We start from the raw sequence: 25,815 nt of genomic DNA on the forward strand, positions 1-25,815 counted from the left end.
TACATAACATCAAAAATACGATCACAAACGGGAGTGGTGGAATATTAACTCCGTTGGTTCGGGTAAGGCAATTTGGGAGAGCCAATGCGTTGACCAGCTGGGCGGCCACCCAAGTCGTCGTCCTTTCGCCGATGGGGATCCTGTGGTGACACATTTTTGGTTCCCTTTAGATACGTGACAAGACGGATGGGTCCAATTTAGTGGCGGATCGAGTTGGATGGATGTGTGCCGATTCCTTGGTTGGGTCCACGCAGCAACGAAAGCGTCGTCGCACCTACCGACCCTCACTCGTGTCTCACGGCACAACATTTATAGGTAACAAGTCTCTCTCTCTCTCTCTCTCTCTTCGAGCCAGCGAGTAGATATTTCGTTTTGGATTTATGTCGTAATTTATTATTGCTTTTAAAATCATCACCATATGTCACGCTATGCTTTTGTTTGTGACATTTTTGACTCCCAAGGCGATGAATGATATGGACGTTTGATCTGAATGATGTGCGGAACTTAAAGAAGCTGCTTCTGATTAAATGCTTCATTTAAAGCACTACAGTACATACAATGTGGATTGATGTTTGACTCTCTTTGGGCTTCTTAACTGTTCATGTGTTTGACCAAAGGCGTTTGGGCATCACTGCGAAACCAACCATTTCTAAAAGAAATGGTTATGATTATTATTATCATTATTATTAATTTTATTTTCTATTATCAAGATGAACACACTACACAAATATTTTCATATTTAATGTTGTGTTTACATTAATTTTTGTTATACTTTATGTTAAACGTGTCGAATAATAGTGAAAATTGATGTAAATTAATACAAAATAAGAAATAATATTATTTTGAATCAATTTTGAGGGAAAAACATCTCACCCGCTTTTTCGTCATGCACTCTTTCAAATATTCTATCCAACATATCCATCACTGTCAATATAGTATTTTATATTTATATCACTCTGACGCCAATCTGAAAACTCGTGTTTTGACCATCTTGACACTTTGTAGAAAAACTAAGTGATCTTTCTACCAATTTTTTCTTTGTTACTCGACGTGCATGTTTCGAGATCAACAAATAAAATTGAGTGCACCAAATAAAAATATGTGTTTAGTCTACCATATCATATATTTTTTAAAAAGGATAAGGGACAAAGATAAATTTTGATTACACCATCAAACCTATGTTTAGATGTTCAAATATGTTGGATAAAATTTCAACCAAATACTTCCAACTCTCATAACCTAGTAGATAAAAACTGAGTTTTTCAAATTTAGCTATATTCGATCAACCTCTCAGTCGATCTCTTATTATCTCATGCACATAAATATTTTTAATAGAAGATGCAAATACAATAGTTGTTTTAATCATTAATTTAGAAGGTTTGATACATAGGAAAACTTCAAGAACTGTTCTTAATACACCACAAAGATCCAAAATAAACACGCACACAGCGCACATTATTTCAGTGCTACATTACAATCACTGCAAGCTACTACACATAAACTGCTGCATCAGATCACCTGTTCTATCGGATTAAAGGTTTCGGGTTGGATTTCAGGCTGACTTCAATAATGCTATTCTTGCCTTTGACTTCCTGCAGATGCTCATGGACTTCCTCAAAATGAGGACTGGTAGCACACTTTACATTGTCGATCCATTCCAATATCTTCGGGTGAGGCCCCAATATTCTCTCACGATCTTTCTCATCCACAACCTGAAGCAAAAGGATGCACAAGATGATTAATAAAGAGGACTGCTATTAAACATCTACAGAACTTAGTACGATGTCTCAACATTTTGCTGACACCTCCAAAGATTATTGCTTCCTGTTATACCACTAACTTTATTACTTGTACTCCTGTCGAGCTCCAGAAAGCAGATTGCTCTCTTGATACCATTCATACATAGGTGTTAGATTATTTAATTAGCATGCTTCAACTTACGAAGATGAAATTGGTCCTCTTGGTTACCTTGCGAGTCCAAAAAATCCACTCTCATTCCGAGGGCACATTTCTCACGTAAACAGCTAAATTGCATGCTTTCCAACTTTGCTCATTCTTTGATGGCGACACATCAGATTTCAGTCCATAGCTCAACAATATCTTTACTGATCCTACTTAGTATGCTTTTCTGGTGGGTCATTCATTATCTTTATCTTGTCTAGCATAATATGCAGTGAAAAAAGCTTCATCAACTGAGACTCATCTTCCCTCTCTAAACTAATAAAGACTTTGTCGGCTGAGGACCACAAATTGCTGCTGCATCTTTGTCAGAGATATTCCTTCACTAATAATTTGGATTCTGGATCCTATAAAAACTTGAACATATGACCTACTTGTCTTCGGTAATAGAGTTTCATAAAAAAAAATTCCATCTATCAATCAAAAAAATATCTAAATAATAGCTCACGAATTGCACTGCAAAGACTGAAAGAAGAACTCACCGAAAATGAACGTAGTCAGGCTGAGTCATGTTTAAAGAAAACAGAAATAATCAGGTTAAGCCATATTTGAAGTGGTTTTTGCACTTTGAATTTCTATTCATTGCTCTGTTTCGTAGGCAGCACATTGATTACAGAGTTGATAATACCAAACTAATGAATTGCATGCAAACCCATCTTTTTTTTCTCCTTATTGATGCAATACTGAACTACAAGAACATAACTTAATAGATCTGGTATCATACTAATGTACAGTTTGCATCGAATAACATACCTCAAGTTGCATAATCTCACAGGCAAGACTGAGATCTGCAACAGATGGCCGGAGGTTTCCCAGTAAAAATTTTGCATCTCCTTTAAGCCATACAGACTCTAACTTTGAAAGGGACGCACTTAAAATTTTCTCATCTTCAATTGCTGCTTGTGGATTTAATGGAAGACTGCGTACAGGTCCCAGTGCACTGTTGATACAGTAGTTCACTGCAAAACATGATATAGATCATCAGGGCCATCAAATCTTATCAGACCATCCCATGAATGAAGGTGATGTGGTGTGATGAGGGAAAGGAAAGATGAAGATCCCAATGGCCTCTGCTTCTAATAATCCTTGTCCACTAAGACAAAAGTTAAAAATAAAAATAAAAAACAAAAAATTTAGGCGGCAATGCGCAAACAATGAAAAGGCAGCATTCTGAAGTCTTTGCGATTCTATATTGAACCAATAAGCTCAAACTAGGTCATATTCATCTCATGGCTCTAACTACTGCATTTCTCACGATGTGGATCATAAAATGGACTAGAACTTGTCTTATCGACAGTATCCACAATTCCACACAACTGTCACTAGTTTAATCTTCAGATGGTTGGTGGATCACACAGCTCACAATCACAACTGTCTGAAGACAAGAATTTAAGTTCAGCAACTTCAAATTTCTATGAAGTTAGTGATATCATCCTTTGCTTAAATATTTTGTTATTGTTGACTTCTTGTGTATGATACAACGTGAATCCAAACTCTTTTTATGGATGCCTTCAGAAGAACTAGCATGATAAGAAAAATCATGTTCACTGTCTACATTCAGAACAAAAATTGGATGCTGGGGTTTCTCGTACATGCACCACGGCGTAGGTTGGAATGGTGCCAATCCAAAATGGACTGTATATTTTGCTCTTGAGATGATATCAGCAGGATACCTTCCACAAAAGATAGGAAACGTAAGGTAAAATGTATCTTGAGATGACTAGGATATCGAACACAAACAATAGTAGCACTGACAAAAGTCACCGGAAATCCCTGGTCTAATTTCCATCACAAAAAGGAATACAACTTTCACTTATAAAAAATCGAACAGAAGTCCACTTTTAATGAATCAAGAAGTCCACTGTAACATATCAATCATGGTTTTTCTACACAAATATAAAAAATAGAACTTCAAAGGTCACCTTTTCCCTGCTCCTTCTACCTCATTTATTAGTAACACGAGAGGACAGTAGCTTGAGAGGGCAATAAATATCATCCAGTTTGTAACATTTTTTTATCACCATAAATTATTTTATATGCACAATTTTGAGAGATAGATAGGTAAATTCTTTTTTCTATTCTGGATATTCCTTTGCCTCAAACAGGAAGGAAAAGAAATAATTTTAAAGTAGCTAATGTACCAAGCTATACTTTGCAACTTAAAATGGTTTGTTACCATATGATTGTTCAACTCATTTTACTATGACGATCCATGGTCTTTCATATCATTCAAAAGGGCAGATAGGTAGTTACAAAACTTTACCTATCATGATCTACACTTGAAGATTAGTAGTATTAGTTGCTTCTCAATAAAATATGAGTAAAGCCTCAAGGAATACTATTTAGATGTCAGAGAAATGCAATAGATGTTTATCCACGTAATACAAGCTAAGCCTCCACTAACATTATCAGGTTGCAAGAGAAAATATTTTATGAAAAAACAAACCAAACACACATACACATATTGATAGACGAAGGAAATAATGCAAACGACATATTATAAATTACCAGCGGTCCGGAACTCCTGGAAATGCACTAGCAAGATAGCACAAAATGGCATGACTGGACAAACAAATAAAAGTCATTAGATTAAGGTTGGCGAAAGGATGGATGGATGGTGGAGTAAAATCACAATTGAATACAGAATAAACTTCAACATAAACACCTCATCATTTATATTTGAATTTAGAGTATTTAAGAATATTCAACTTGAGAATATAAGAAAATCATATATGAGATATGCATATAAACTGGCATGACTGTGACTTCAGAATCATAAAATGGAAACAAATACATGAAAGTTGATGAGGGTAATAATAGCTACATGACGTGCCACGACGTCAGTCACGCCTGGGCAACACTCTGCCCAAGGAGGAGGGCACTAATGCCGACGCGATGTGCGTCGACGTCACCCGTTCTCAGACAACGACTTCATCGTTGCCTGACCCCGTGCGCTTGGCTAAGGCAGAGGAGGATGACGACCGATGCTCGCCCATACCCTGTGGCAGTTCGGTTCTCCACGCTGTTGAATCTCGGATTTTGATGATGAAGTCAATTGTCATTTGTTATCTAATCTATATGTTGAGATAAGTGTGCAGGATTAACTACGATGAAAGTGAGACATGCAACAGGAGTTGCGCCGGAGTCAAGACAATGATCACGTTGGGAGTTCGAGAGTTCGACGGAAGTTCGAACAGTCGTCGGAGGTTCTGCGGGAACAAATCTAAGAAGTCCATAAGCTTGCCAAAGAAGCTCGTCGAAACTCGCCAAGTGAATCGTCGCAAGTCCAGGAGTTTGCCAGAAGTCCGCAGGAGCATCACCGAGGGTTCATCGGATGATCGACGGAAGTTCGCCGGAAGAAGCGATTGATGCACCGGAGCAAGTTGCAGTAAATGTCTTAGGAAAAATCGTAGTTAGCACATTGATTAAGTTAGAAATGGGAGGTGATCCCATTAACTTAATCTTGGGGCAATTGGGCCCTTGAAAAACCCAAATCTGCCAGGCGATTGAACCGCCCAAGGCAGGAGGTTGCACCGCCTGGGCTCAGTCTCCGAGCGAGACTGGGAGGTGCAACCGCCCCAGCCAGGCGGTGGCACCGCCTGGGGCTCAGTCTCCGAGCGAGACTGGGCGGTGCAACCTCCCCTGACAGGAGGTGGCACCGCTTGAGCTCAGTCTTCGAGCTATGCCAGGCGGTGCAACCACCTCAATCAGGAGGTGCAACCGCCTGAGCTCGGTCTTCGAGCTCTATCAGGAGGTGCAACCGCCCCTGATAGGAGGTAGCACCGCCCAAAGGCTCAGTCTTCGAGCTCTGCCAGGCGGTGCAACTGCTCCAGTCACTTTGAGCATATTATCTTTACTTTGACCGAACCACTCTAAATCTCGGTTTGCATTTACTTTGAGCATATTATCTTTACTGCAAACCTCCTCTGAAGCTTACTGCTTTCTACGCATATATGATCGGGTTTCAAGCCTTTCACTTTTCGAATCAGCGTTTAGACATAAATATGCTTTTTCGTACGATCATCATATTTCAGATTGCGTTTACGTTTTGAGCTTTACCATAACTGCAAACTGCCTTTATACTGTTGCTTAAACTGCATCTTGCCTAATCAAGTGATTTACGAATCAACATTTAGACGTAAATCAGTTTCTTCGTATGAATGTCGTATTTCAGTTTGCGCCTATATTCTGGTTTTCATCATAGTTGCAAACTGCCTTCATAGAATGACTTTAACATCATCTTGCTTAGAATCGGCTTTCTCACAAATCGTTTTTATTGTTCGAACGTAGTTTCGTTTTAATCGCAGAAAGTTTTCTGCTGCACTAATTCACCCCCCCCCCCCTCTTAGTGCTCTTGATCCTAACACACGCAACGCCAACGACAATGTCAGACGCCATCAGAGGTACGGTCCTGCTCCTGCAGGCAGGCACATCAGGTAACACTAAACTTACCTATAAATACCCCAAAGTTCTAAATGAATGGGGGACCTCTTGATACAACAAATTCCCTCCGCATCCACTGACTTGATCGTCGGAGGGGTCGGGCCGAGCTTTCGACCCGACCTGTGTGCATGTGCGAGAACGAGGTCGCCTCTTCCCAGTGCCGTGGTGAAAGCTTCCCTCCCGACGCGACATCCCGACCGGACCACCGTAATCGGCCACTAAGAGATCTCGAGGGACGCTGCGCGAGATCCCCGTCATTCGGACCCCCAACCAAGCCGCGTCGGCCCCAAGGCCATGGCATAAAGTTGTTTACACTAACAAATTGGCGCTAGAAGGAGAGCCTGTCCGAATGTCGAGCGATCAGCAAATCCACTCTGACGAACCCGCGGCTGGTGGATTGCCCACGATGAGCACCCCGGGAGAAAATCCCTCGCGTGATGAATCCCGAGACGAATGCCCCGCCGCAACGTCAGAACGCTACTAGCGGTTGTTCAACGACCCGGGTTTATCGCCACCTGACGGTGCCCCCGCCGGCCCGTCGCCAGTATCGCCCGAGGCCTTTCACGACCTCGCTCATCAAGTTCGAGCTCTGATGGGCATGGTGCAAACTATCATCCCGCTCATCTCCCAATCGACGCCCCCGCATATGTCCCTGCCTCTGCAACAGTAGGGGGCCCCTACCCAGACTCATGCACCACTTTCCGAGCTCCCCGCTTCGCCTCGGAACCGAATAGCCCAGCCCGGGAACCGAGAGGTGGAAGATACGGCGAGTCTCCCAGAGCCTAAGGCGCCATCTGCGGACTTGACGAACGCCCTGCGAGCCCAGTTGCGCCTTGTTAGTCAACGACTCGACGAATTACACTAGGAGGTTCGCGGGTCAAAGGGAGAGCTCGGGGCAGACAGACACCAAGGGTCCTCGTTCGCGCCCGAAATACAAGATCAAGTGATCCCACCGCACTTCCGACTCCCTTCGCTAGAGGCCTATGACGGCGCCACTGACCCAGCGAACCACGTGGCCGCTTTTCGCGCTCATATGGCACTATATGGGACTTCTGACGCCTTGATGTGCAGGGCGTTTCCGACGACTTTAAGGGGGCCAGCCCGCGCGTGGTACAACAGCCTGAAGACCGGGACCATCACTTCCTTCAATCAGCTCACCGATGACTTCGAGCTCCACTTCGTAGCCTATGCACGGCCAAAGCCCTCCGCGGCATTGCTCCTCGGACTCAAACAAAGGGAGGGCGAGCCCCTCTCACATTTTTTGGATCGCTTTGCCACGCAAATTCAGGGTTTGCCAGACACTCACCCCTCTCTGTTAGTGCATGCGTTTGTGATAGGCCTGGGACCTTCCAGATTCCTCTGGTCCCTCGCGGAGCGACCTCCCACTACGGTGCTAGAGATGCTCTAGTGTGCTAATCGGTACATCGCAGCCGAGGCCTGGGCGGCCGTGAGGAGAAGGGACGACCTCCGACCGCGAGCTCCATAAGAGAGGCCAAGCACCCGCGGTGGCTACCCGATGTAGCCCTCATGAAAAGAAATCTAAGCCCTGCCTCAGTCTCTTTTGAGCGAAGGTTCAGTATCTACGTGACCCCCTCTCGGCTCGCGGTTGGCCCCAGCTTAAACCCCTCTGACTCTACATGGCTCGGTCGTAGACTACTTGAGTCTACCTCAGCGCAGCTTGCCCACCTGAGCCGTGTCCCTTGGCTTGAGCAATGTCCCTGCCCGAGTCCACCTCAGCGCGGCCTGCCCACCTGAGCCGTGTCCCTCGGCCGCAACCTGCCTGCGCCGAGCTTCTCGGCCATGCACTGCCGAGTCCACGCTTGCGCGGCCTGCCCGCCTGAGCTGTGTCCCTCGGCCGCAGCCTGCCTGCGCCGAGCTCCTTGGCCATATACTGTCGAGCTCCCCTCAGAGCGGCCTGCCCGCCTGAGCGGTGTCCCTCGGTCGCAGCCTGCCTGCGTCGAGCTTCTCGGCCATACGCTGCCGAATTCACCTCAGAGCGGCCTGCCCGCCTGAGCCGTGTCCCTCGGCCGCAGCCTGCCTACGCCGAGCTCCTCGGCCATATATTGCCAAGCTCCCTTCAGAGCGGCCAGCCCGCCTAAGCGGTGTCCCTCGGCCGCAACCGAGCTTCTCGGCCATACGCTGCCGAATTCACCTCAGAGCGGCCTGCCCGTCTGAGCGGTGTCCCTCGGCCGCAGCCTGCCTGCGCCGAGCTTCTTGGCCATACACTGCCGAGTTCGCCTCAGAGCGGCCTGCCCGCCTGAGCGGGGTCCCTCGGCCGCAGCCTGCCTGCGCCGAGCTCCTCGGCCATACATTGTCGAGTCTACCTCAGCGCGGCCTGCCCGCCTGAGTTGTCTCTCGGCCCGAGCCACTTCCCTCGGCCATGCACTGCTCGACTCCACCTCACGCAGCTTGTCCGCCTGCGTCGTGCTCCTCAGTCGCGTGATGCCCGAGACCACACCTGCGCGGCCTGCCCGCTTGCGTCGTGCTCCTCGGTCGCATGATGCCCGAGACCACACCTGCGCGGCCTGCGTCGTGCTCCTCGGCCGCATGATGCCCGAGACCACACCTACGCAGCCTGCCCACCTGCATCGTGCTCCTCGGCCCCATGCTCCCCGAGACACACCAGCGTGGTCAGCCCGCCTGCGTCGTGCTCCTCGGCTCCATGCTCCCCGAGATCACACCTGCGCGGCCAGCCCACCTGCTTCGTGCTCCTCGGCTCCATGCCCCCCAAGACCACCTCCTCGGCGCGGCTTGCCCGCCCGAGACGTGCTTGACCTCATGTCGCCTGAGACTACCGTGGTACCGTAGGCTAAAGCCATGCCTCGGACTCCCCCCTTTTTACAACAACCGACGCATAGCTCCTTTCGGGGGGGGGGAATATGATGAGGGTAATAATGGTGACATGACGTGCCACGACGTTAGCCACGCTTGGGCGACACTCTGCCCGAGGAGGAGGGCAATAATGTCGACGCGATGTGCGCTGACGTCACCCGTTCTCAGACAACGACTTCATCGTTGCCTGACCTCGCGCGCTTGGCCAAGGCAGAAGAGGACGACGACCAATGCTCGCCCATACCCTACGGCAGTTCGGTTCTCCACGCAACGCCAACGGCAATGTTAGACGCCATCATAGGTACGGTCCTGCTCCTGCAGGCAGGCACATCAGGTAACACTAAACTTACCTATAAATACCCCAAAGTTCTAAACGAATGGGGGACCTCTTGATACAACAAATTCCCTCCGCATCCACTGACTTGATCGTCGGAGGGGTCGGGCCGAGCTTCCGACCCGACCTGTGTGCAGGTGCGAGAACGAGGTCGTCTCTTCCCGGTGCCGCGGTGAAAGCTTCCCTCCCGACGCGACATCCCGATCGGACCGCCGTAATCGGCCACTGAGAGATCTCGAGGGACGCTGCGCGAGATCCCCGTCATTCGGACCCCTAACCAAGCCGCGTCGGCCCCGAGGCCACGGCATAAAGTTGTTTACACTAACAAAAGTCAAACCATTGTCGCAGATAAATCTATTAAGACATCATAATGTTCATGTGAGGCTCTTTCTTTTGATTGTTATAGTTGTTTCATCCTGGTCTTTGGGATTTCAGATTTATTTCATGTTAAATTTTGCATATGATTCAGAGCCTGTTCAAGTCGGTTTAAAATTTAGAAACCCTTTATCTAGTAGCAGTTTTTATTTTTATCTGTCTTTTCCTTTCAAGGACACCTTAGTCACTCTGGTGTTTTCAATTGCCCATAAAATTTAATGTCTTCTTGAAGAACAATCATGTCTACCTAAGGGTCATTCCACAAGTGATATACAAAGTTCAGAGAGCACAAAAAAATTAAAGAACTACTGATACATGGTAAGGTGCCAGAAAAAGGAATTTTGAAACCATCTTGATGTATGACAACTTACCAGAGAAGCTACAACACCAGTGTGTTGTAGGATGGATGAGTAGATGGGATCCAATGGGATTCAAGTTTTGTGAATAGATCAAGCAACAGGAGCAACACGTACTGCAAATCTTGGGTCTGGTTGATTATTTTATGCAGTTAAGGCTATGATAAACAAAAATTTGAAACATAGTGTTCTCCAAATGATTTGGCAAGACATTGCCTGAGAATTAAGCTAGAAGAGTTACTTCTATCAAATGAAGCATAAGTTATAAGATGGGCAGTTTACTATGAGGACAAACTGTTCAGACAAATGTGATACAGTGACTCAGTTACCACCATCAAAGGAGTTATGTTTTGATCGATCTTTTTCGCAAGGACAGGAGAAGTGCATAAAGAAATTATATTTAAGCATAGACTTAAAGAAACAATATCTACCTCTCAAAGAGCTTTAAATCTCCATGAACAATTGCTGGAACTTCTGCCATTGGGTTTATCTCTGGAAAAATATCTGAATTAGTACATCTAGAAAGGAAAACATTGGAGTATACTGAGAAAGCTACGCTTAGTTCGTAAATCAGCAGAGACTAGGAAAGCTTGCACATTCAGATTAAGGAGGAAAGAAACAAGTTATTCTCTGCATGATTTGTTAAGCTCAAGAGTTCACATGAAGTAGTCATTCCTGTGAAATAAAACATAAAGAGTTGATGATAGCAGAGCCTCCGAATTGTCCATTGTTCTCAGATGCTCGTTTAGTGTACTATTACTGTGAAAGATGACTTCCATTTTCTTTAACCTTGCTCGATTCACCTTCAGGACGACATGTTTGCAAAAAGAGGGAGGGTTCGAGATCTCAGTTACTAAGCTGTGACAACACAATAAGAAAGATTGATTCCATCGCCCTGCAACTCATGAGGAAAACGAGAACAAAGAGGATGAGAGCTAACTAGGGGGGACCTTTGAAATCGGGCAAACGATGCTTGCCCGTCGTGAAATCAATCGTCACCTCCTCGAAGTCAATACCGTTGACCCTGACATCAACAAGAACCCAAATCCCTCACGATAGTCATGTAGATCAAAGAAGAAGAAACAAAAAAAAAACCGAACATAAAAACGAGAGACATCTAAGCGAAAGACGAAGACGAAAATGTTAGGGAATATTACTTGCAGAAGATTATAATCGCCCGCGACGGCTGCGACAGCCGATGACCGTACACCTTCAGCGTCATCTCTCTCCTCCTCTCCTCTTCTATCCTCAGTATGAGTGCATTGCAAGTATGAAATCCTCTTTATAAGATAAAAAAAAATGAGCAAGGAAACTTTTTCGAATAATAAGAATCATTGAACCAACAGTTATTGTTGAATCAATGTTCCCCAACTAACTGAATCAAACACCATCGAACTGTCAAAGGACTCTTTCGCGTTCTTGGACGGTCTCCGTTCTTCGTCTTCCTCGTCTTCTTACTGTGGAAACAGAGCTTGACAACCGATCTTTTGGTGCCAATTTTGGCACATAGCTGGGAGAACTTTGATTACTGTCGTCCTCTTCGACAGTTCAATGAATCAAGATGTACACAAAGTCGTGGATCCAATGTTGAGATGTCTTTTTCCCAAGTAAGCTTGCGTTGATCGAATCCCTATCGGTAGTTGAACTCATCCCGAGCAATGAATCGGGGCTCATCTCCGATCTACTTCACCACCGCCGAGTCGAAACATATTTGTCGCACTCTCATCCATTTTCTCCCGTTGCGACAATTCGCATTCAAGAACGAATCATAACATTGCAAACCCTCACACTTAAATATGACCTCATGTGGAAGCAAATCCAAAGAAATTTTAATGGCTCAATCGAATTGACGTTACATCGACATCGTTGCCTTAAATTAACTAATCAACAGAAAAGTTTGTTGCTGCAACATATTAACCTCTAAATCATAATGGGCGATTTTCCATAAAAATATTTATATCTCGAGTATTTTCCCATCGATTCTTTTATTTTTATTTTTTAAATAATATCTTTAATTAAAAGAAAACCCAACTTACTCTTCAAAAAAAAATTTATAGTATTTTTGGTTATCATAGTAAATAAAAATACTGTAAAACCTACTTAAGAACACCATAAATAATCTAAATAGATTTTAAATCTTAATTAAATTAATTATAAAAATATGATATTGTAATGATCTATGAGTAATAGCAACTAAGGAGTCATAATATGATATCACTTGTAATATTTTTTAATGATTTTTAAAGAATTTATAATAATCAATAAAACACTATCATGAGTTAAATAAAAATACTGTAACAACTGAAAACTAGGAAAGAAATAGATGAAAACTTTAGAGGTATTTTAATTTTTTTTAAATTAAGGGTATTGTTTGGGCAAAAAATAAAAGAAGGATATCTTTTGAAAATACGAAAAGTATGGGTCATTTTAGAAAAGTCACCAAATAGTAAATAACACCAAATAGATTCAAATTTTCCAATCGCACAATGCAGTATGTAAAAAGTTTGGAAACTGAATCCACAATTTTGCAAAATCTCAAAGGAACAACTTTAGCAAGACACCAATGTTCACTATGGTAGGTACATAAAAAATATCCAACAAATTCTTTCTCTACATCTGAAGCTGGTGACCTTTTTTGTGGAAGGAAAGCAATACAGTGACTCTACATCTATGTATTTGGATAATCAAAAGAAAACATGTAAAGGTCTATTGTTTTAAGTGATATGAAAAAGAAATTCTTCATATTATAGGTAATTAGGTAATGACTTCTTAAATAAACCTCTCTAGAAAGGTCTGAAGAGGATGACTTGTTAGGATCAAGAGCACTAAGAGGGGGGGTGAATTAGTGCAGCGGAAAACCTTCTACGATAAAAATCGCGTTCGTTCAATAATAGTGATTTCGGTAAGAAAGTAGATTCGTAAATCACTTTAACTTTTGATTAAGCGAGATGCAGTTAAAACAAGGATATAAAGGCAGTTTGCAGTTATGATAGAAATCAAAACGTAAGCGCAAACTGAAATATGATGATCGTACGATAAAACTGATTTACGTCTAAACGCCGATTCGGAAAGTGCAAAGCTTGAAACCCAATCGTATATGCGCAGAAAGCAGTAAGCTTTTGAGGAGGTTTGCAGTAAAGATATTATGCTCAAAGTAAATGCAAACTGAGATTTAGAGTGGTTCAGTCAATCTTGACCTACTCCACTTTTGGCTTCCTCCACCGACGAGGTCACCGATGTCAACTAGAGGCCTTCCTTCAATAGGCGAAGGCCAACCACCCTTTTACAGCTTCACTCCTTTTGACGAGCTTAGGAGACAACCCTTACAGAATTTTCTCTCCTCTCTTTAAGGATCAGAACTTGGAAGAAAAGAGGGAGAAAAACTTTTGGCCTTTACAACAATTTTGAGCTCTAAAAATCACAGAACAAGATCAGGATTTCGGTGTATGTTGAGTGTTCTTTCAGTGCTGAATGGGTGGGGTATTTATAGGTCCCAACCCAGTTTGAATTTGGAGCTCAAAACTGTCAATTCCCGGAATTCTGGGATCTGGCGGTTGCACCTCCTGACTGAGGCGGTTGCACCACCTGACAGAGCTCGAAGACTGAGCCTCTGGGCGGTGCCACCTCTGTCAGGGGTGGTTGCACCTCCTGCCAAAGCTCGAAGACCGAGCTCAGGTGGTGCCACCACCTGACTGAGGCGGTTGCACCTCCTGCCAGAGCTTGAAGACCGAGCTCAGGCGATGCCACCTTTTGTCAAGGGAGGTTGCACTGCCCAGTCTCGCTCGGAGACTGAGCCCAAGCGGTGCCACCTCCTGGCTGGGGCGATTGCATCGCCCAGTCTCACTCGGAGACTTAGCCCAGGCGATGCCACCTCCTAGCTTGGGCGGTTCAACCACCTGGCAGAAATCAGGATCCGAATGGGTTGATCCATTCGACCCAATTTGGGTTTTTCAGGGGCCCAATTGCCCCAAGATTAAGTTAATGGGATCACCTCCCATTTTCAACTTAATCATTGTGCTAACTACGATATTTCCTAATACATTTACTGAAACTTATTCTAGTGCGTCAATCGCTTCTTCCGGCGAACTTCCGTCGATCATCCGACGAACCCTCAGTGATGCTCCTGTGGACTTCCGGCAAACTCCTGAACTTGCGACGATCCACTTGGCGAGTTCCGACGAGCTTCTTTGGCAAGCTCATGGACTTCTCGGATTTGTTCCCGCAGAACCTCCGACGACTGTCCGAACTTCCGTCGAACTCTCGAACTCCCAACGTGATCATTGTCTTGACTCCGGCGCAACTCCTACTGCATATCTTACTTTCATCGTAGTTAATCCTGTACACTTAAAACAAAACTTCGATCGAGACAATTAATCCTAAGCAATTAACCAAGTTGTCTGGCATGTCATTGGTCCCTCGACGCTTCGTCCGATTCTTCGGTGCATCGTCCTCTCCTGCAGCCTATTGCCCAATCGGCCAGTTAACTCTGCAACTCCGATATCCTTGGCACAATACCCGCTCTTCTTGGCCCGATACCTGAGTCCACGGCCCGAAGCCTTCTGTCGATACGTCGACCGATCCACCGGCCCGACGTCCAATCTTCTGACATGTTCCTCCGGCACAACATGATTTTCCTGCTTTAATTGTCTCATCCTAATCAAAGCATCCTGCATCACTCAAAATGCAGATTAAATCATAAACATATATCAAGTAGTTTCATCATCAAAATACGAGATTCAACAATCTCTCCCTTTTTTATGATGACAACCACTTGATGACGGAGTTAAACTTAACTCCCGGAGTTAAACTTAACTCCCGGAGTTTAAACAAACTCCCCCTATCAATATGCCATATCGATAGAACCTTGAATTCAAACTAAATTTAAGTCATTGCAATATTCGTCATGAATACTTACAACACGTCATCATGAACTTATGCATAAACATCATACTTCTCCCCCTTTGTCATCAACAAAAAGGAGAAGTCCAACTATTCTTGTGTTTGGAATATTAGTTTAACTTATTGTATGAAAAACATAATATCAAGTTTTATCATCATGCAGTTTTGAAGCCAGAAAATTCAGCAAATGTTACATCATGCTTAGAACATTCAAGCTATCAAGTTTTAGATATGCAAGTTTTACAGCATACAAGATAGCGCTTTTAGAACATGCAAGCTAGCAATGTTACAACATTTTAGAACTTGCAAGCAAGCAATTTAGAGATGTTCAAGAAGGCAACTCTTGCTTCTTGAAATATGCAAGTTGCAAGCTAGCAAATTTTTACTTCCTTTGCAATGTTTGAGCTCGCAATTTTGCTTCCATTGCAAGGTATAAGTTTAGCATGTTTAATTTTCTTGAGATAGCAACTATTTGCTTCTCTTTATACTACAAGCTAGCAATTTTTACGATATGCAAATTTTACTACATACAAGCTAGCAAAAACTTCGAAAGCAAATGCAAGATAGCTTTCTTGTGTAAGCTTATGATTCTTGCTTCCTATTGCAATGTACAAGTTTCAAGTTTTGCTTCTTGAGATAGGCAAGATAGCACTTCTGCAATTTTTGTTTGGCAAGCTTGTGATGTTCAAGATAACAAGCTCTTTATTCTCTTTTGAGAAGTGTCATTTTTGCTTTCTTTGCAAAGTGCAAGCTAGCAAAATGCCAAACTAGCAAGAGATAATGTTTTACATGAGGCAAGCAAACAATTTGGCAAGTGTTACATTGGCATCTTCTCTTTAGAGGAGTGTAATTTTTGCTTTCATCTTGAATTGTGTAAGCTAGCTAGTTTGCCTCTTTTCATGATGTCCACGCTAGAAATTCTTGCTCCCCCTTTGTCATTGTCAAAAAGAAGGGAAGACCCCCCCCCCCCTTTTTTTTTTTAATTTTCAGATTATGAGAAAGGTAAGTATCAATTTTATTTGTGCATCATTATATATTCAAATTAAAACATACACAATTTCAAAAACCTTATTTTTCATGCACGATACCAAAAAATCATCATTAATGAGTATATCATACATGATACTCAAAACATTAAAAATTTTAAGCATTTATCAACATGTTGATCATGATACCAAACATTCATCATTTAAAGCATTCATGATACATATCATATGCAATACATCATGTACATCATCGTCATAAGTATTACATGCATCATTTCAAATTCATGAATATTTTATCATTGCATGCATCATGCCAAATCATAAAATATACAATCATCACACAAGACGTACAAGACAAAGAAATCTTGTTATTTTTATATTATGAAATATATGATATCAAGGCTCATGATTCATTTGAAAAGATATAGCATAAAGAGCAACTTGAAACATTCTTATCAAGATCACATTTTAAAATATTCCAAGTATCAAGATATCAATATGACACTTCATTGGATTATGAGAAATCAAAAGATAAGTTACACTTCATTTAAAGAATTCTTTTTTGATGAATGTAGGGAGCATAATGAACGATCTTGATTTATAAAGAACTTCAAGTTATAATTATCAAGATCATGATTTTAATAATTATTTTCTTTAGTAAAGAATCACAAAAGCACTTTATTTTTGCATAAGAAATCTCATTGTATTATTAGGATCAAGATATGTATGTGAAACAAATCTTTGCAAGTAAAAACACTATCATCCATATTTCAAGATGGAATTTATAAGCAGGAATCATTTCTTCAAATCCATTTCAGAAAAATATTTTATAATAAGTGTATGAGAAAATCCGATTGTTACGATACCAATTGTTAAACGAATCTGAAAATGAAATTAACACTTTCATACATTCGGATAAAATTTTGCTATAGATTTTCAAGTTCAATCATGAAGATAAAACATGCTCATGATCATAAAAGTTTTGTATCCAAAACACATAATTTTCAACATGTTATTAAGACATATAATAGTGTAAAATCATCATGTCAATTAAGTGATTTGAACATTGAATCAAAAAATCCTAAAAATAATCTTAACGAGTTCCTTCCAACCACGTGAGAGAAGGAAACCCATAACCAAGTACAGCCGACACTGATGGTGATCATTCTATATCTTCAACGACGAATGAGGGCGGAGTTGACGCCGGAGATCACTTTTTTGTGTGCATTCTTGAGAAGCACGCTTGTACCACTTTCCCTCGATTACATCTGCTCTCTCTACCCTAATAGTCCAAAAGGCTTAACACTGCTTTTCTGCGGCCACAACCCCAATACTCGGATTCGCATGTCCCCGACAAGAGAGCAATCCGAACTCCAGACGATGAGCGACAACGAGAGAGCTGCGACCAAGTCTTTGTCAACTTGTTGGATTTCTTATTGTTTGTTTGATGGGCAAATCGTTGTTCGCTTTAAATCTCATACATGGTTCGCCTGTTTGCATGACAGAGGCCAGAGGTCCTCGATCCAAGACGAGCATAGCTATGGGGTGCAGGAAATGTGAGAAGCCAAGGGCGACGTATAGGAAGGGCTTGTGGTCGCGAGAAGAGGATGAAAAGCTGAAGAGCCACATGGATAGGCATGGCCATGGTAGCTGGAGCTCGCTTCCCGCCAAAGCTGGTGAGTCTCTGCGATTCCGTGGTAAAGGAAGAAGAAGAGGAGGAGCTCAAGTTTGATTCCTAACTTGAGCTTTTCATCATGTTACAAAGTTGCACTACTTTTGAGTGACGGATGGGAATTCTGGAGAATCAAATTGCATTTGCAGATTCATCTCTCGAGTTTGTATGTGCTACTCTCAGGCTTGCGACGAAATGGAAAGAGCTGCAGAGTAAAAGAGGTGGCTCGATTACCCGAGGCCAGGGCTGAAGCATGGTACCTTTTCTCCTCTGGAGGTGGAAACCGTCGCGAAACTTCATTCTGTGGTGGGAAACAAGTAAGCATTCTCATCACATTTAAATTTGCGCGAATAATTAGCGTAGATTTGGAATTGTGATATTTCTGATCTCCAACCGAGATCTTCTGAATGATTTCGTGATTCTAATACCTTGGATGAAGAATCCATTTGCCTATTTATTGTCTTTCATCTCCAACTTAAAAGATCACCTCTGCTTGGGTCTAAGAACTGCATCCTCCCTGGTTCTTAAAGAGGATTCTTCTGGTCATGCATCAAAACCATTCAAGTCACTCAGCAACACAATAAATAGATACGACAAAAACAGAAGTAGATCCTTGTTCTGGATATGAGTTTGTGAGTATTATTAAGCTCCAACCACCACTTCGTTTAGGAATATGGTGGCGATGGGGTTATGAAATCAAGGATGTGTGAATGCATTCCAGTGGAGAGCCTAACAATTCATTCATTCATTCATTCCATCCGTGTAACTTCCTTGTTGTACTATTATACATTACATATAAACGAATGCCCGGAGACACACACAATCAACATGGATCCATGATCCTTGGAAAATTCAGTGAATAAACGAAACACGAAACGTAACATTCATCGATGTGGTTTGCAAAATTTAGCGTCATCCATAAAAAGCTAATTCTTGGGATTTGGGTTTGGGGTCCAGAGTGGAGGAAAAGCCACAGGAACTCGGTTACATAGCTCTCCCCTTCACAATATCGATGCTCATCTCGCTAGGGTCCGTCGCCTGCAGCTCCACTTGTATGCCATCGAGCTCCCTCTTGAATCTGTCCTTGGAACTGGCATACAGCATCTTGCTCCTCACCTTTGATGAATCAGGGGACCTGCACAACAACAAACTGGTCCATGTCATCATCAACCTTATGATGAGGTGCAGCTTAAAGCTCAGCAACCTTCTTCTTATGATCATCTTTGGGAAGACCAGACAACTGCCTATTTCTCAGAGCTGATCTTGATAGCAGCAATTAATTAGTTGGATGAAGGTAGAAGAATCATATTTCTCTATTGATGAGGTGACACGATTATTATCTATCAAACTGATCATCCACATTATTGCCTCATGATTCATAGTTTTCACATTTTCTGCGTCTACCTCTCATCTAAGATCATCACTCTGATAGATACTGAGCCATATTACGAATCATGCACATCGAATTGAAACTGTTCACTGAACCTTCATATGATGAATTATTGTTCTCATTATGAATATTACATCTATCTATCTATCTTAAGAAAAGAGAAGATCTTGTTTCTTGTATCATAATAGCAAAGCAATTCTCTCGATCTAACATTTTGATCACTAAGATAACTCATGCAAACAATATTCATGTCAGTCGAAAACAGAAACTGTTCAAAGAAAATGATCGATCATGACTCACGGAGGATGATTAGTTTTCTTCTTTTGAAAAAAATTATAATTTCATGAGCTTTTCGATGTTCTACAAGAAATGTTGTGGAACCAATTCCTCCTTCTGGAGGAGTGATGATCGTGTCGCTTTCGGGAATTCACACGGTGCAGTTCCTTACCATGCAATGAAGAAGATCTTGCTCTTTTGGCAGTTCTCATCGGTGACGAAATCAAAATCGAAGACGGCATAGCGGCACTCGTTGGGCGGAAAGCATGCAGTGAAATCATCGTAGCTCTCATCGGGCCGACCCAGCTTCTCCACCATGACCTGCTGTATCTTCTCATCGATCTTGAACACGATGAACCGGAAGTTCCTCTTGGCCTTCAGCTCCAGGAACTTGAGCTTGCACTCATCATTCACCGCCATTCCGGATGCGGAGTTCGCCTGTGCAAACTCACGACACGAATCATCAATTATTTATCAGCAACAATCGATGATAATGCTAATTATTCACAACAACAACAACAACAACAACAAATCTGATTTGTTCATATCAGAAAAAAGAAGAATTGAGTTGATTTGCGTATGGATGGCTACGAGCATCCTAGTTCATCATCATTGGTTCCATGCGGAGCCTAAAATATGATGCTAGGTAGGTAGGTAGGTAGGTGATCAAAGCCATCGAAACATAGAGAAGGGAGATGCATGCTCACCATGCTTTCTCTGCAACGAGGGATGAGCAAGCCCAAGGAGGATGAAAACCGGCAAGGAAAGAGGAGGAAGAAGAAACAGGGGAGGGGGGAGGATGCAGTGATCCTTGGGATGACTACTTAAATGGCACATGTGAGGGGGAGAAAAATGTGGGAAGGAGAGGATTTGATGGAGGGGAATGAAGGTGGGGGTTGCAGCTCGAGGGAACTCCACGGAGCTCTCCTCTCCTTCGGTGCCGCATCCACGGCAAGAGGCTGCTTCATTTTGCTGTTCCATTTTTGACTCGGTCATCTGCTAATTTTATCCCGCAATCAAACGGTTATTGATTTCGTACTACTTTGTCATTTTATATCATCGGTTTTCATACACTAAAAAGATAACCATAAAATCTTTAAAATGATATAATAAAACATATGACATGATGTTTCATAATTATTGAATGCAAGAAGGTAAGGCAAAATTACCTGATGATCAATCAAAGCACGGATCAAAATTTTCCCATGCAAACTAATCCTAAGAGTTATTACGAGTATTTTATATTTTTATGGACTTAATTAATTAATTAATTATTTATTTATTTAATTAATTAATTTTACTGTTGGTTACAAGTTATTGATCATAGACTAAAGATAAACTTAAAATATTGAAAATGATGATGTTTCATAATTATTTAATGTAAGAAAGGTAAGACAAAATTACTCGATGACCAAGAAAGAATCCAAATTTTCCTATAAAAACTAATCCTAATAATTATTATGAGTATCTTATATTTTATGGACTTATTTAATATATAAATTGTAATCACTAGTGATTTTTTTCTCTCTTAACATAAATTAAATTATCATAAATAATTTATTATTTTATTTAAATTATTAACTTTCTTGTTTATATATCATGATTAAGAAAATAATTAAAATTGATTTCTTTAATCACGTGCACAAGTTAAAAATTTCATCGATAAAAAATTATTGATTAATTTATTTCCTAATGAGTGACATGATTTTTAGAACGTAAATAATTTAAATTTTATTTTTATGAGTAAAAATAAATTAAAAATTAAATTATTACTTACATATATAAAAGGGGCTTTTCTATATAAAAGGAGCTATTTTCCCCTCATTTCTTGCTAGGCCTAGTTAGTGAAGGATTTCCTAAAGTGAGGTACAATCCTCTTTCTTTTTTTTTTTGTTACTAGTTTTTATTGATATTTTAAAATCTTAAATATTAGAATTATTATAATTTCCATGGTGCATGATAACATTTTAATTTTAAAAATTTATGATTAATAAATCATGATCATTGAATTATGATGTTATAATGATTAGTTAATTTAATAATAATAATAATTTATTTTAATTAAACATATTTATATTTAAAAATTATGTACTAATTTTTATGATTTAATTAGTTTTAAATTTAGAAACATAAATCTAAATTAGTTAATTTATGAAAAAGGATAGATTCGAGATTAATTATTATTTTATAATATTTTAAAGTACTTCTAAAATTATTAAAATATAATCTAATAAGGGGATCAAATTGGGGTCTAATCTAAGTTAAATTGATTGGCCAAACCAATTCATGTGACTAGGTTTAACTTAACTTATGTGGCCAAACATGACTTAGCCTATATGTTCATATATAATTATGCTAATGTGATTAAGCATGATCTATCTCATGTGCCCAAGAATTACCTAACATTTGTAGTTAAGTACGACTCAACTCATATAGCCAAACATAATCTAACTTATGTAGTCAGGTATAATGTAACCCATGTGGCTAAGAATGATTTAGCTTATGTGACTAAGCACAACCCAACTCATGTGATCCAACATGACCCAACCAATGTGGTTAGGTTTTAATTGAATTAAGTTAAGTTTAAGTCAATTAACCTATTTCAATTAGGGTCTTGGTTAATTATGGACTATTGAAAAATTGATGCCTTATATATTTATGATTTAATGAACTTAAAAATTTTATCCGAAGGTGTCTTTTGAAAATAATTATTATTTTTATTAAATTGATAATATTGATGTAATTGTTATCATATAATATATGTGATCAAGTTGAATGATTAACATTGGAAGTGTAACATACAAATAGAGTTATGGGTCTATCCCGAGTCACTAATAAATATAATATAACAAGTCATATATCAAACATATTCCCTCATAATGAATTATTATAGTTGACTATATATCTCTCTTGAAGTCAAGTAAGACAATTTCCTTCATGAATCAGTAGTTGTAGTTGTTAGACATACTGGTGAAATGGTTCTTCCATACTTTGTTGGGAGTACGATATATTTTTACATAATGGTGAAGCAAAGGAATCTTGATCGAAGTAGTTTAGATTTTAATTGAGTTGGTTTTTGGTGTAACCAAGCCAACTTAATTAAGGGCTCATTAAGCCTGAATTAGGATTGAATTTGGTCTATTAGAATGTCAATTCAGTGACTTGAAGTTGGGTCAAGCGATGACACCGCCGGATCAAATGATGGAACCGCTTGTGAGCTAGAAAGTACAGAGTGTATGTTTCCCAAAAACTAGCGGTAGTATTATCAGAACATAATCTTCTATGCTGTCAAGCGATGGCACCATCTAGACAGGTGATGGTGATAGTACCCAGCACTAATGATAATACCATTAATATCCTGAAAACCTGAGTGGAACAAAACTTAAAGCACTCAAAAACAAGATTCATATAGCGACATAAGGGAAGAGATTTGAAGCTCTAAGTGGATAGAGGTAGAAGTCCCTATGTTGTTGTTCTAGCTCAAAGGTTGTTGCGCAAAGTGAATGAGAGTTTCAGTTTACTTCTTCCCTAAAGGTTGTTGACTTATTCCTTTGCTTATTGAATTAAAGAGAGCTATACATATATAGAATAGCGTAAACAAACAGTTTTGCATCCTTTAAGAGACTCCCTCTGTATTAAGAATTGAGTGCACAAAAGAGGAGAGGAGAATGTTGCGTTCCACTTACAGAATCAAGTAACAACACCTCACTGCGAAACTCTAAAGAATAGAAAATAGTGCAAACGGTGAACTCTCCACTCAATCTATACTTTATTCCCTAACTAACACGCCTCCCTGAACTCTTACTTTAAGGAACAAACACCTAACTGCTCAGCTCACTCTTGCTTTAAGGAACAAATACACTGACGAACTCAACTCGTATAAACCGACCTTCTTACGAATACGGATCCTCCAGCAAATAGTGATCTTAGAAGAATGGAATTGTCAGAATGGAAAAAGAAATTGACAAGGAGTCTATCGTATAGAAAAAGAAAGTCATATTACTATCCGTCCTTGTTGGTGGTGAGAGAGATAATCAACAATGCATGTAGAGGAGTTTTGAGTTGACAGTTCAGTTCAAAATTCCATTCAATCTTTAGCAGGCAATACAGTTGAGTGCGGTTCCGAAAGAGTGGAGTCCCAGTCCCACCTAGTTCCAGTTATGGGTTAAGAAGTTATGTGAAGAAAGTCTACCAGAGCAGAGATAGGTTCGAGCAAGTTCAATTCATTGTCCTTTATTTGGCTGGCTTTGAAGCTCTCAATGATTACTGATATCTTGGGGTGCGAAAGGAAGCAACAAGCGAAGTGCTAACGTCCAATTTCCATCTTTGAGTTGACTCTGCTGAGACACTTGACTTTGCCTGTTTGACTCAGGCCATTATAATAGCGTTAGGGAGTTCTATACTTAGCAGCTGCCAATCAAGATGACAATCTTAAAGCAACAGTTGCCTCTATATTTCTTTCTTTTGCACTAAATTCTTAAAGCAATTAAGGGACATGCTTTTCATAGGATTGAGGGACAGAGGACAGTAGTTCGTTATCGAAACTTCAGTTTTGACGCTCTTCTAGAAGCAATGGAACTATGCAACTTGAGATACTAAGAAAAGAACACGAAAAATTTGTGATTCTAAATGTGTAAACTCTTTTGATAGTGTTTGAGTTCCTTTCTTCTTAAGTTTCTAAGTCATTCTAAGAGAGATGTGAGGATTACTTGTAAAAGAGAGTTGTAAAGATTCTCTTCTAAGCTTGTGAAAAAGAGAAAAGTATTGTAACAAGGATAGTTAATCTTCATCCGTTGAAAAGAAGATCAATAGTGAATACCGATGACCTAAATGGAGGAGGAATCAGGTGTGGATGTAGGTCGCAATGATTAAACCACTATAAATTTGATGTGTATTTCCTTTTATGCTATTCATTGCTATTGCTTACTGATTTAATTGCTTACTACACTTACTTATATTCTAAGTTAAACACATTTTCGATACTGATTTCATCGAACAAATTTTTGAATCGTTTCTCCATTTTGAACCTCTCTCTCCCCCTTTTAGTGTAACGATCCTAACATGACGTAACTCATGTGACAAATAATAATTTAACCCATATGACTAAGTATAACCCAGCCCATGTGATCTAACATGACCCAACTAATATGATTAGGTCTTAATTGAATTAAGTTTAGTTTAAGTCAATTAATCTATTCGAATTAGGGTCTAAGTTAATTAGGAACTATTGAAAAATTGATGCATCATGTATTTATGCTTTAGTGAACTTCAAAATTTTATCTGAATGTGTCTTTTGAAAATGATTATTTTTTTAATTAAATTAATGATATTGATGTGATTGTTATTACATGTGACTATATTGAATAGTTAACATTGGAAATATATGAAAGGAGCTACGAGTTTATCATGGTATGGAGTCACTAATAAATATAGTCTAGCAAGTTATATATTCTCTCATAATGAATGATTATGATTGATTCTCTTTAGGAATTAGTAGTTAGATATAACGGTTAAATGATTTCTTCATCTTTTGTTGGGAGTACGATATAAGTTTTTGCTATCGGTGTTGGAAAGAATCTATCTCGTAAAATATATCTTTCCATCCAACGTTGAAAGAGTGCACCATTATGATATGTCTTTTTTATCATACTATCATATATGTCACTAAAATTGATTGCATATTATTGATGTATGATTTTATTTACTATATAAGAATTATCATTATTTTTTTATTGCATGAGTTTCATGATAAATTGATATATTATAATTTTATATTAAATTATTAATATATATATATATTATGAATATTAAAATTATTTTTATTCTTTTCAAAAGTTTTTAAGATAATATACTTTTATCTTATATTTATTTTCAGATTACCTTACTATTTTATAATAGATCTAAGACATGGGTGAATGAACTTTTCTCATCACTCATGCTCTACTAAGATGCTTTTATTTTTTCAGTTAAAAAATATTTAGTATTGTAAACATAAAAATTTCAATTCAAAGATATTTTTAAAAAAATATGAATAATAAAATAATAATTTATTTTTTATAAATATAAGATGTGACATAAATTAATTTTACTGTTGGTTAGAAGTTATTAATCTGAATCTTTAAATGGATGTTAATAGTAATAATTTTTATATATGAAGGATTTTAATATTAGATGGGAGATCTGAATTTCTAAACTTTTCAGTGATATATATATATATATATATATATATATATATATATATATATATATATATTTATTTATTTATTTATTTATTTGTGTTACACTCAAGGGAA

The 25,815-nt window shown here is 40.0% G+C and overlaps 1 protein-coding gene, 1 long non-coding RNA gene and 1 pseudogene across 3 annotated transcripts; 1 reads left to right on the forward strand and 2 right to left on the reverse strand.

Annotated features, from left to right (window-relative positions):
* Positions 1–1,343: 1,343 nt before the first annotated feature.
* On the reverse strand, positions 1,344–12,046 carry LOC135637977 (glutathione S-transferase T1-like; annotated as a pseudogene). The gene is made up of 8 exons (XR_010496443.1): positions 11,676–12,046; positions 11,457–11,579; positions 11,250–11,323; positions 10,731–10,791; positions 4,468–4,521; positions 3,552–3,632; positions 2,713–2,918; positions 1,344–1,712 (listed from the first exon to the last, which is right to left on the reverse strand). The product of XR_010496443.1 is annotated as a glutathione S-transferase T1-like (transcript).
* A 5,357-nt stretch (positions 12,047–17,403) lies between these two features.
* Positions 17,404–18,433, forward strand: LOC135638483 (uncharacterized). The gene is made up of 3 exons (XR_010496611.1): positions 17,404–17,607; positions 17,690–17,860; positions 18,040–18,433. It is a non-coding gene; the product is annotated as an uncharacterized LOC135638483 (long non-coding RNA).
* A 392-nt stretch (positions 18,434–18,825) lies between these two features.
* On the reverse strand, positions 18,826–20,458 carry LOC103973271 (actin-depolymerizing factor). The gene is made up of 3 exons (XM_009387784.3): positions 20,230–20,458; positions 19,695–19,960; positions 18,826–18,991 (listed from the first exon to the last, which is right to left on the reverse strand). The coding sequence occupies exons 1-3, from the start codon at positions 20,230–20,232 to the stop codon at positions 18,841–18,843; spliced, it is 420 nt and encodes a 139-aa protein (XP_009386059.2). The 5' UTR covers positions 20,233–20,458; the 3' UTR covers positions 18,826–18,840.
* Positions 20,459–25,815: the final 5,357 nt, after the last annotated feature.

Source organism: Musa acuminata, chromosome BXJ3-5 (assembly GCF_036884655.1).
Source record: "Musa acuminata AAA Group cultivar baxijiao chromosome BXJ3-5, Cavendish_Baxijiao_AAA, whole genome shotgun sequence".
NCBI classification, from domain to species: Eukaryota; Viridiplantae; Streptophyta; class Magnoliopsida; order Zingiberales; family Musaceae; genus Musa; species Musa acuminata.

Coding starts and splice junctions, on each gene's coding strand:
- LOC103973271 (XM_009387784.3), bottom strand. Junction 18,992..19,694: donor AAGATCTTCTTCATTGCATG/GTAAGGAACTGC, acceptor GTTGTTGTGCAG/GTCCCCTGATTCATCAAAGG.